At 38.4% G+C, this 12718-nt stretch overlaps 1 protein-coding gene across 1 annotated transcript; it reads left to right on the top strand.

Moving 5' to 3' along the window:
* The first annotated feature begins 327 nt into the window (after positions 1 to 327).
* On the top strand, positions 328 to 11439 carry LOC115814068 (NACHT, LRR and PYD domains-containing protein 12-like). Its single transcript, XM_030776788.1, has 8 exons — positions 328 to 371; positions 1369 to 3123; positions 3577 to 3750; positions 5509 to 5677; positions 7023 to 7027; positions 9664 to 9837; positions 10480 to 10653; positions 11262 to 11439. Exons 1-8 carry the CDS (start codon positions 328 to 330, stop codon positions 11437 to 11439), a joined length of 2673 nt encoding a protein of 890 aa, XP_030632648.1.
* Positions 11440 to 12718: the final 1279 nt, after the last annotated feature.

The following is a 12718-nucleotide window of genomic DNA, read 5'->3' as shown; positions in this document are numbered from 1 at the left end:
TTTATGTGTACTGTATGTGTGGTAATGGATGTTCTCACAGTATGTACCATCACTGTAAATGAACCTGATTAAATAATGAATAAAACTATACTGAAGTGTTACCATTAGGTACTACTGTTTCCACGAACTTAGCTAAGTTAACTTGTGGTTTCATTGATTTTCTTGTCATTGTGTGCATATTACATCTAGGGAACAGTGAAACCAGATGCCACTCAAATCTCCAACCAAAGACCCACCTTGTACAGCTCAGATTGCACCACCAGACCCCAACAGACCTTACCAGAACCACCTACTTGACACGTCCTGATCTGGTGGAGTAGTTTCAAAATGAATGTCTCTGGGGATAATGATGCCTCTGGGAAACCTAAGAGGTAAGAATACTACATATTTGTGTTTAGGGAAGTTAATACTGGAGAGAGAGAGAGAGAGAGAGAGAGAGAGAGAGAGACATACAGACAGGCAGACAGACAGAGAGAGAAATTATTAGACATTCTATATCAGCACTTACATATTGCAACACATGATAAAACCAATCACAAGAAATCCACGACAGAGCAAATGCATATAAATATAAACATGTTTGTTTTTGCAAACCAAAGCATAAATCAATTGGAGTGAATAACAAAACCAGTCAACTACTCACATATATGGAAATTATGATTTGTTGTCATTAATAAAAAGGATTCTCCTCCCCTTTTCCTGTGTTAATTCTGCACACTTGACATTTGGCACACTTTGTGTGAGTGAAACATGAAGCCATTAAACTATGAAACATATCTTATCACTCCTTAACCACACCTAGTTGTGATAATAGACGTTTTGAATTTATGTTCACGGGATCTACTGTTCTCGGGTCAGTCTGTTTGGCCAGTCTCACCTTGTGCTGAATCTAGACTAATTTTTAAGCATAAAACATGTGCCTGCCTACTATAGATTAAAGTATATATTTACAAAACATTGTGAGCAAAGATTAAGATGGTTGCTTCTCTTATACACCTACTCAGCTACAAGTCTCTATATACCTCTATATACTTTGTGAGTATTTTCACATTTTGAATGTATGCAGTCTGAATATTTTATCACTGAAAGAGAAATACATCTCTAGGAGAGACTGCTTAAGAGATTCGTTTGTTAGTTTGTTTGTTGCAATCCACTTGACTAAATCAGCTTATGTGTTAATATGTGCAAATAAATATTTGAAGGCTGAGAAGGATTTCATTAAAAAACGGAGAAAATTTTGAGGAAGAAAAAGAGACATCTCTATGAATGTTTGTCACTATGAATGTCTCTTATTTCAAAGAGTCATGCTTGAGGGAAAAAATAACTATAAATTAAATCAGAATACAATTCTTTTGGATGATCTTGCAGATGTGACCCGACCTCTGCAGAAGAGCAGCACACACTCAAATCAAATCTGAAGAAAAAGTTTCAATATTATTTTGAAGAAAATCAAGGAACCTCAAAACCTTTCAGTGATATCTACACAGAGCTCTACATTATCCAGGGTGAAAGTGAAGAAGTCAACAGTGAACATGAGGTGAAACAGATTAAGGCAGCATCCAGGAGAACAGCAACAGAGGACACACCAATTAAATGCAATGACATATTTAAACCCTTACCTGGACAAGACAAACCCATCAAAACTGTGCTGACAACAGGAGTCACTGGCATTGGAAAAACAGTCTCTGTGCAGAAGTTCATTCTAGCATGGGCTGAAGGGAAAGCCAATCAAGATATCCACTTCATATTTCCACTTCCTTTCAGAGAACTGAATTTGATGAAGGACCAAAAACACAGTCTGTTGAGTTTACTTCATGACCTTCCCAGTGAAAGCAAAGTATTTGACAGCAATCAGCATAAAGCTCTTTTCATCTTTGATGGCCTGGACGAGTGTCGACTATCTCTGGATTTTCAGAGCAATAAGAGTCTGTGTGATGTAACAGAGTCAACATCAGTGGATGTGCTGCTGACAAATCTCATCCAGGGGAATATGCTTCCTTCTGCTCTCATCTGGATAACCTCCCAACCAGCAGCAGCCAATCTAATTCCTCCTCAATATGTTGACCAGGTCACTGAGATACAAGGATTCAGTGATCCTCAGAAGGAGGACTATTTCAGTAAGAGAATTAGTGATCAGAACCTGGCCAGCAGAATCATATCACACATGAAGTCTTCAAGAAGCCTGTACATCATGTGCGACATTCCAGTGTTCTGTTGGATTTCAGCCACTGTTCTAGAGAGAATGTTGGGTGAAGCAGAGACAGGAGAGATCCCCAAGACTCTGACGCAAATGTACACACATTATCTTTTAATTGAGACAGGTAAAGAAATGATTTTCAAATTTGGGCGACTGGCTTTTCAGCAGCTGGGAAAAGGCAAAATGATCTTCTTTGAGGAAGACCTGAAAGAGTGTGGCATTGACATCAAAGAAGCATCAGTGTGCTCTCATTTGTGGACCCAGATCTTTAGAGAGGAGTCAGGGCTTTACCTGGGGAAGGTGTATTGCTTTGCACATCAGAGTATTCATAAGTATCTTGCAGCTCTTTATGTATATCTGTCCTTTATCAACAACAGTACAGATGTACTTGGCCAAAGGGAAGACATTAAACCTGCAGCTCAGTTCAAACATTTGTCCATGTATGACTTAAACATGAGTGCAGTGGATCAGGCTTTGCAGAGTGAGAATGGACACCTGGACCTTTTTCTCCGTTTCCTTCTGGGCCTCTCACTGGAATCCAATCAGATTGTCCTACAGGGTCTACTGACACAGACAGATAACAACTCAGATGTCAATAATGAAACAATCAAGTACATCAGAAAGAAGATCAGAGAGAATCCACCCCCAGAGAAATCCATCAATCTGTTCCACTGTCTGAATGAACTGAATGATCATTCTCTGATGGAGGAAATCCAGCATTACCTCAAATCTGAGAATTTAGCCAAGTCAAAACTTTCACCTTCTCAGTGGTCAGCTGTTGTGTTTGTGTTACTGTCCTCAGACCATGAGCTGGATGTGTTTGATCTGCGTAATTACTCTGCCTTAAGACCAGAAACATCACCTATCGCACCAGATGAAGTTCTTCTTAGGCTTCGGCGAGTGGTTGCCGCATCCAAAAAAGCCAAGTAAGTTTAGCTAATGCTCTGTTGAGTGTTAAACCATTTGATAATGATGTATTTTTTTTTTTCCCTAAAGATACTTGATTTTGGTGGGGACGGGACACAGCATACCTTGTGGTACACCGTAGAATATTAAAATGTTTTTTGTTTGTTTGTTTGTTTGTTTGTTTTCAAGCCAGTTTCAGACCTGTAGTATACTGATGCTGTAATCATACCGGGGGAAAACAGCCAGAATCCAAATAGAAGTGATAATGAGTTCAGTGTTAGGACATTTAGATTACATCTGTAGATGTGATGAATTTGTTTGTAACCAATGTAACAAACAGGTCTACATGTGTTGGCCCCAGAGGATGAAAGACTACCAACAACATGGATGATGTATCTAGCTAAAGCAGTCAAATTTAAATACAGTCTTAATTTAGATTTTTTTTTCTCATTGGAATCACCTGTTTCCCCCAGGCTGAGTGGCTGTAAACTGACAGAGAAAAGTTGTACAGTTCTGGCCTCAGTTCTCAGCTCAAACTCCTCCAGGCTGAGAGAATTGGACCTGAGTCTCAATAATCTGCAGGATTCAGGTGTGAGGCTGCTCTCTACTGGACTGGAACGCATTCGCTGTAAACTGGAAATACTGAGGTAAGGCCATCTCTCTGAGTCATATATTACCTACTGCTCACTACAGCACTCTTTCTATCAATAAACTAGTGTCCATACATGCACAGCATGATAATCTGAGCTTTAAATCTTTTTTTTTTGGTATTTAAATGCTCCTCTAAAACATCCTTAGTAGTACTATATGATCATTTAAAGTAATTGGAATAAGTATCTCAATCAGGTTCAAATAAACCCAACGCTACAACACATCTTGACATCAGAAATACAGTTTGAGTTCCTATGGCCTGTTCATTTACAAGCACCAGTGTCAGTGCCCAAGCCCAAAAATTGCTGGAAAACTTGGTGAGGTCCAGGTGAGTGTTGTAATTGTAGCCCTCAGGTCGTCACAGCTGTGCCAGCAGACAAGAGGAATCCTCTTCCAAAACCTTATTTCAGTGCAAGACCTTCGGTAGTGTACCTTGGTTTGTCCAATACCAAATTTAAGTTTGTGGGTAGCCTGATGCAGCTCCTCTAGCATCCACTGTCATTGGTCCAGGCATAATGCCTAGCTATCAGCATGACTGGTGCCTTTGTCCAGGTAAGCCACAATGTGCACCCTGTAAGGAAAGAGCAGGTCATGCATCAAATGCTGGAGCATTAACTTACTTAGCCTCTTAATCAATCAGTTTGTTGATGCAGCTTTCAAACCTGTCTCTGGAAGAAGCTGCAGATAAGAAATCTATTGTGAGGTCTAGGGACCATAAAGATAGGCCTATATGAAACTCTGTAGGACTCCTGAGTTACCATGTCTTATATGCATGATCTCTTCCACATGAATGTAACAATGTGACTTGGGAATGTGGTGGAATCTTTGCTAGACAAGGTTGTGTGAATCTTGAGGTGGAACAGGCCAGTCTACTCGGAAGTTGTGGAGAACATGCCTTCATATAAGTCCAGAAGCTTTCTTGCCTCCCGTCACTGATGGGGTGAGGTAATCACTGGTGCTGTGATTCAGCTGCTTCATAGTTGTAGTCAAAACCCAAGACCAAAGGTCCTGGTTCAGTCCATTTCTTAAGATTAGTGCGAAGTACAGTATATCTGCCTTATTTTTATCTTCACACTGGATTATCTCACGGTCCACCATGTTCCAGCATGACATGCATCTCCTGCTAGAAATCAATAAATGTGCAGGCAATACTGGGCAAAAAGAAAATAATTAACACAAATGGCTGCAGCACCCTAGTTTTGGCCTGGTACCTCAGGGCATTTTGCCAAAGAATTCACCTGCCTGATTCCTTTCCTCATTCCCAGCACCAGTATATCCTTTATGAGAGATTGGTGAGGAAATGGTCACTGTGCACAAGATTTTTTAGATTCACTGGGGAGCACTTAAGGTCCAAAGCCATACAAACAATATTTCAGAAAGACCAAAAAAAAAACCCTGCTGACCTGTTGAGGAAAATCCTGGATCATAATCAAAACATTTTCTAAAATATATAGTTCAGGGTATAACCTTCATACAAGCCTATTATTTTGGTAGTGATACATGCTAGTTTACAGAACGAAAATCACTCCATTGTTCCTTCTGCTTGTTCTGCAGAATTCATTGAAATGACCATAAACTGTGAATCAAACTTAACCCAAACTGATTAATTATTTTTTAAAGCTCTTTAAAATATGTTCAATTAAGTGTTCACAAAATAATGACAAAATGAGGAATGATTTAAAGTTGAAACTCCACTTTAATATAAAACCGTTGAAATATACTGAGTGAAGAGTGTGTCTCTGTTCTGTCTGCAGGCTGGTATACTGTGGAGTCACAGATGAAGGCTGTGCTGCTCTGGCTTCAGCTCTGAAATCAAACCCCTCACAACTCAGAGAGCTCAACCTGTATGGAAACAAAATAGGGGAGTCAGGAAAGAAGCTTCTCTTTGATATACAAGATGACCCACATTACAAACTGGAGATAGTGGAGTGAGTAATAATAAGAAAATTAAACTTTCTATTGTTGTAGTGCCCACTAACCATCATTATAGTGGTTTTACAGTGATGTGTAGGTTGGTGTAACATTAGTAACAGATGTGTGTGTGTGTGTGTGTGTGTGTGTGTCCATTTTATGGAGTATTGCAGATAATAAGTCCCCTTGATCTCAATTCCAGTTTAGACTCTTATCTTCCCATAACACTAATAAACACTGAAGGTGCAGGAAGCACAAAGACGATGTGTGTTGAATCGATCTCCTGCTCTTAATAAGTCTCTCAGACAGTTGTATGAGAACAGGAATGGTGTATACAACTTTTCACTGCACCATTATGCTGCAGCATTTAAAACAGACTTGCCAGACATGCAACATATATAATTTGGAGAATTTCGTTTCACATCGTGTATTCAGCATCTGAAGTACAAACATAAGTTAAAATCTGTGCTGCCAACACAACAGTCTTATAATGTGTAGTTTTGATTGTTGTCTCTTTTGTCTTGTTTGTGTCTTAGATTCTATTAAAATCACTGGACATCTGACTGAGAGACAGTTTGGAGGATTTCCTGGATTCATGAGATGATACTTTCATCAGACACCACACGCCTGTGTGTGTGTGTCTGTGTGTGTACGTGTGTGTGTGTGTGTGTGTGTGTGTGTGTGTGGCTGTGTGTGGCTGTGTGTGTGTGTGTGTGTGTGTGTACGTGTGTGTGGCTGTCTGTGTGTGTGTGTGTCTGTGTGTGTGTGTAGGTGTGTGTGTGTGTGTGTGTGTGTGTAGGTGTGTATGTGTGTGTGTGTGTGTGTGTGTGTGTGTGTGTGTGTGTGTGTGTGTCTGTGTGTGTGTGTGTGTGTGTGTGTGTGTGTGTGGCTGTGGCTGTGTGTGTGTGATAAAAATGTATGGGTGAACATCAGATACCATATACAAAATTAATCAACCCTATTAATCAACCATATCAATTAACCCTATCTTTCCCTTTTGTTTTATGTTATTTTTGTTTGTTTACGTTACTATCGAGAATGGGCTTGCATCCTACTCATTTTAACTCATGATTCAACCTGGGTTTCTATTACTTTGACGTGTCCCAGAAAAGAACTCCTGCCTTGTTGTAAAAACAAAGTATGTTATTATAGTTATTGTTATGTAAGAGAAAGAAAGTAAAAAGAAAATGAACATCAGACATCATGTTTAAAGCTGATGATCAGGTCTCTCCTTCTACAACAGATGAGGAAGCCTGGTCTACAGATCTGAATTCCTCAGAGACTGTTTAAATGTACTCAGGACTGAGAATGTCATACTTAGACTAAGTCCTCTCATATTTTCACTGCGGTGACGCAGTTATGGTTACAATATCATTGTTAATAAAGCCACTGATGTGTTTTGACTAAAGGACTATGTGACAACAGGGGCTTTGCATAGTTTACCCACAGGAAAAAAGAGACAGGAACTGAGAATTGCAGTTCTGTTCTGGATGTGAGAAATCCATGTCTCCTGTCCTCTTCCTTTCTGTATTGTCTGATATATTAACCTTGAAACACAAACTGGTAAATTTTTTATGGAGTGTTGTAGAAGTTCCTCAGTGACACTGACGAATATTAATAAATATTAATATTAATAAATACCTCAGCACTGGGTTTTTGCAGCACTTATTTCGATATGGCTTTACTTCTGTTGGACAAAGTAATATTTTTGATTGTAATGTGGCCTTAAGAAGACACAACAGTACCCTGAAAATGTTTACCTTTCTGAATATTGGGATGAACATGCATGGAAAATTAGTAGGTGGTGAGTACCAGTGTAAATTTTCCTGCAGTTCCTCTCAGAGCTATTTTGTCTCCAGTGACACTTACAGTGTTATGTTTACTTATAATTTCCGTGTTTATAAGTAGAGTTGCTGTTGCTTTGCTCTGGTGTTAACTCATTTACCAACATGGACTCTATCAGCACTCTCTATGCTCTATACTGGTGAATGTCTTAAACTTATTCACAATAGATTTAGAAGGATGGACCAATGAAACATAGACATTTTGCCAACTGCATTAAAATGTCTTTCCCGTGGCATTCCTATAACCAGAGAGTCAGAATGCCTGACCACTCTGACGTTAACAGTGAATATTCAAAATGTCCTCTACCTCTTATTACCCATATGGAAATGCCCTGGGCCACAGTAAAACAGCAGAATGGCACAGTTTTAGTTCCATAACTGTGTTGTCTTTTTTTTTTCTTTAAAGGGATGCAAAAGTAAAAACAATTGTAGCATAGACACCGTGTCTCAGGCAAAGAATCATATGATTTTCTCCGGTGGATCAACAGTAAGTATAATATGATTAAATATTATGGGAGATTTTGAATGAAACAGAGAAATGTGGAACCAATACTTAGATTTAACAGCAGGTAAATTAGTTGATATATCGGATTATTCATTTGGGTGTGTTACGTCAATCATAGACATAAGTAAAAACAAACCTAATCTCAGTTAGCTAAAGCCAGTGCTCTGCTTTATGTCACGAATAGTACGCTATCTGTTTTGTCTTTAACAGAACTAGTATCTCAGTTGAGTAATATCAATATATTCCCTCAGTAAAATGAAAAAGAACAGGAAAAAGATGGCTTAATTAATCATCTATGTATATTAACCCCCGCCACAGTATTATAGTATTATATAGATAGTATTATATCTAGACACTAGGCATGTCTGGAAGTTAACAAGTAGTTATAAACATGTTTTGGTATAAAACAGTTTTGACAGCTATATATAAATATGTTTGATGAGTCCATTTACACTTTGATGAAAATTTGATGGCAACACTATCCATATGAATGTGAGTGGTTGGTACATTTACAACTCCAGCTGCAGTCATTCCCAAAATTCTGGAATCCTGGATAAAGATGAGCACAACAGGCTGCCCACATTACAAAGCACAGGAAGAACGATATTTGAATGGAAAAACTACAAGAAACCAGATGTCACTGACAATACAGTTCTTCTTCTTTTTTTCTTTTTTTTTTTTTTGAGATGTCATGTGGCTGTGGTTTCAAAGTTTACTGGTTGCATTTTTTTTAACCAGTGAGAGCTAATGTCATTTATTGCTTTGTATCTGATAATGCTTATAATTTTATTTATATAATCATATTTAGTTACTACAGGATCAGTGTTTCTTTGGGATGATTTTCAGTCATTGCTCTATGCATTTTACTGATTGATTGGTTGATTGGTTGACTTATTTTTGATAAAACTAACCTGAACATGTGGTTGCCAGAGGACACACACCTTGTCAGTATTGTTTAAACAATAGTTATAATGTCATTCACATAAACTGTTTTGACAGGAAGAATATTTCCTGAAAATGAACTAAACCCTTTATTGGGCATGGTGAAACTTCTGCAATTCAGAACACCCCCCCCCCCCCCCCCCCCCCCCACTTTGTTTGTTTGTTGTAAAGGTTGTGGGCATGTAAAGCCCTCTGAGTCTGTAAACAGTGATATTGGGCTTTCAATGAACGTGAACTTGAACTAGATCTCAAAACATCATAAAATGTGTTTTGCAAACATCAAACAAGCCCTTGCCTTCCAGCAGTGCTGTGAAGTTCACACACAGTACAGGGAACTGCTGGATATGTATACTTGGAGAAAAAAAACAACAACATTGCCTATGATGTGCAGCATGCATACTATTTATAACTTGTAATTTCCACCATGTAACACTACTCGTATGGTTTTTGATCTATGCATTAATAACTGTAAGGTGGTAACGCTGTTTGTTTAAATAGTTGAGTATATATTTAAAATAACATAAACACACATGTTATTTCTGTACGCTAAACTGATACTGAGAGGAGGAAGAAGAAGACTGTTGTTGTGTTGTGTTTTCTTGTTTTACTGTCTTTATTGCTCGCACTGAGGACAATAATAATATGCGTTCCATAATGTCATACTGAGATTTCAATCTATCACCAACACCTCTTCATTTTATTTCAAGGTTAAGTGCTTCTAAACTGACAGATAGGAGTTGCAATGTTCTGGCTTCAGTTCTCAGTTCCAAATATTCCACTCTGAGAGAGCTGGACCTCAGTGACAATAATCTAAAGGATTCAGGAGTGGAGCTGCTCTCTGCTGGTCTGGAGAATCCAAACTGTAAACTGGAGATACTTGGGTAAAATCATCTCTCTGAGAGTCACACATGACCAGCTCTAAACTGTCAAATTCTCTAATAGAATGTGTGTTCTGTAATATCTGTGTGTGAGTGGATGTTGCACATTCTAGCTTTCAAAGAGTGGATTGTTCAATATTGTGCTGCACTGCAGCACTACTTTTAAAGCAGAAAACTATGTTATGAGATCTCAGATATGCAAACTCCTTTTGGTAGACAGGTATCTCACAGTTATAGTGACTGACAAATGCTTAAAAAAAATTATCCTGTTGTCATACTTGCCTCCAGCCACCTCTGGCCATTTTTAGCCTGGCAGTCCCCTGCCAGCCTATGGAATCCCTTCCATCTGTATTTCTGACGGCTGCACTGGTGACAGCGGGATTGACTATGATTTTTCACCTTTAAGAGTGCAGAATGAAACAACAGCTACAAAACAAAACAAAACAAAACAAAACAAAACAAAACAAAACAAAACAAAACAAAACAAAACAAAACAAAAAACAATGGATGTTGCTTGTTCTCTCTCTCTCTCTCTCTCTCTCTCTCTCTCTCTCTCTCTTTCTGTGTATGTCTGTGTCTTTAGATGAACAGTAAGTAAATGAAGCAATTTTAATAGAGTATTCAGATGTACCATTTTGCTCCCAGGTTGTGGAACTGTAAAATCACCGAGAAAAGTTGTGAAGTTCTGGCCAAGGCTTTCAGTACAGACTCCTCCAGACTGAAGGAGTTGAACCTGACTAACAATAACCTGCAGGATTCGGGAGTGAAGATGCTCTCTACTGGACTGGAAAAACCACAGTGTAAACTGGAGATATTAAGGTGAGATTTTTCTCTGAGAGTCCCATGACCTCCTCTTCACCAAAGTACATTTTCTAATAGTACTAATGGTGGGGGAGATAAGAGCACAGCATGCATTAAAAACATCCATGATTTGATGTTACACACAGTAACATTATGGTGAATTTCTGATTTAGGTTCAAATAAATCAAACAGATGATAAATGAAGGTAGATGATAAGTGAGAATTTCCTGCATCTGTCCAATCCATACAAACCCCTGAACTCTACACACCAGTATAAACCATGTCACTAACAGATAACATTAACAGATATCTGCTTCTAATTCACAACTGATCTAAGTGAAATATCTCCGGTATATTCAGTCTGATGATTTTATATTTGCTGTATGTTATAATAAATGATTGTGATAATCCAAAAATTGCAGTACTTGAGCTGAGAGAGGGCTTTTCACAGAAAAAGCATTTCCCCAGTGTTCCTTCCTCCTCTACTGCAGTTAACAGTGGTATAAATACCATAGAGCAGTGTTTATGAAAATCATCATAGTGAAATGGACTCAAATCTTCTCAAACTGGACAGGCCTGTTACACTGAGATGAAGAGTGAAGAGTGTGTCTCTGTTCTCTCCATAGGCTGGTAAACTGTGGTTTTACAGATGAAGGTTGTGCTGCACTGGCTTCAGCTCTGAGATCAAACCCCTCACACCTGAGAGAACTTTACCTGTATGGGAACAAGATAAGCAACCCAGGAAAGAAACCTCTGATTGCTCTGAAGGAAGATCTACATAATGAACTGGAGAAACTTGCATGAGTAATGACACATTGAAATGAGCTTAAAATGTCTTGCCACCAAAATAAATACACGTGTGTAGTGTTCTCACCATTAATAGCATGTACATGGTCAAAGCCTGAGTTTACATTAACTTTTGGGTCAGTGTAACTTCAATAACAAGCCTGTTGTATGTGTACATATTTGGTGAAGCGCTGAAGGTCAATAGTCTCTCAACATTTAAACTCTGATCTTCCTGTAACACTGATAAATGTTGAGAGAACAGAAGGTATAGATGGTGTGTGTTGTGTTGATATCCTGTTATAGGGCAGTCAAATCAATAATCTTATTAAGGAAAGTCCTGATTAATGATTCTTCTCTTTTTAGTGACTTATGTTATATGTAAAGCTCTGGACATTTCACTAAGGATCATCCATTGGGTGATATTTTGGTCAGACACTAGGGGGTTACATAGTCCATAGTGTGTTTGTGTATATGACACACAGAGCATTACACAAACAGACATTGCATTTCATTGCAGTGGAAAAAATAATTTTCTGTTCTTTTTCTTCCCTTTTGTTTGTTTGTTGATGACTATCCTTATATATGAATATCCTTATATCATAATATTCTTAATCAATGCGATGGAGTATAATCTGTGATCGTTGTTGCACACACACAGACACACACACACACACATATATTTAATTTTAATACTTTTTTTTTTTTGATCAGCAGAATAAGGTGTGTTTTGTTTCAGCTCAGGACTAACACACCTTATACCACTGATCAGCTGATCATTAACCCCTAATTAGTTCAGTCAACTGTGATAATGAAGAGTTAAAACAAAGACATGCAGGAAAGGGGGGCAGTCAGGACTGGGGTCGAGAACCACTGAGCTAAGCCTGTCCTGTCCCTGCACTAACGCTGCACATGCACTGCTAGGCCAGGGTTTGGTGCAGCTAGGATCACTGGAGGTGCAGACGTCATAATCATTTAACATTTACAGAAATATGAATTTTATGAATGGTTCAATAAAGACAAATGTTTGCTTTTCTTAAGATTCTCTCCGTCTGCTTATTTCTCTTTGTCACAATCAAGCTTTGCTAATTTTGCACATTTCACAAATTTCCTTACATCTTAATTTTGATTCAGTTTTACACGCAGTACAATTGAAGTGATTTGTCCACTTAAATGAGCTGGTATGGTTAGTGATCAGAGGTAATGTTGATAATTAACAATACTGATAATTACTGCAGTAACCATAGTTACAATCCACAATAGCAATAACTAGGCAATGCCCTTTACAGTAGGCAGCTAC

This window comes from Chanos chanos, chromosome 6 (assembly GCF_902362185.1).
Source record: "Chanos chanos chromosome 6, fChaCha1.1, whole genome shotgun sequence".
Taxonomy (NCBI): domain Eukaryota; kingdom Metazoa; phylum Chordata; class Actinopteri; order Gonorynchiformes; family Chanidae; genus Chanos; species Chanos chanos.
The sequence above is the reverse complement of the archived record's forward strand: the minus strand, read 5'-3'. Positions and strand labels throughout refer to the sequence as shown.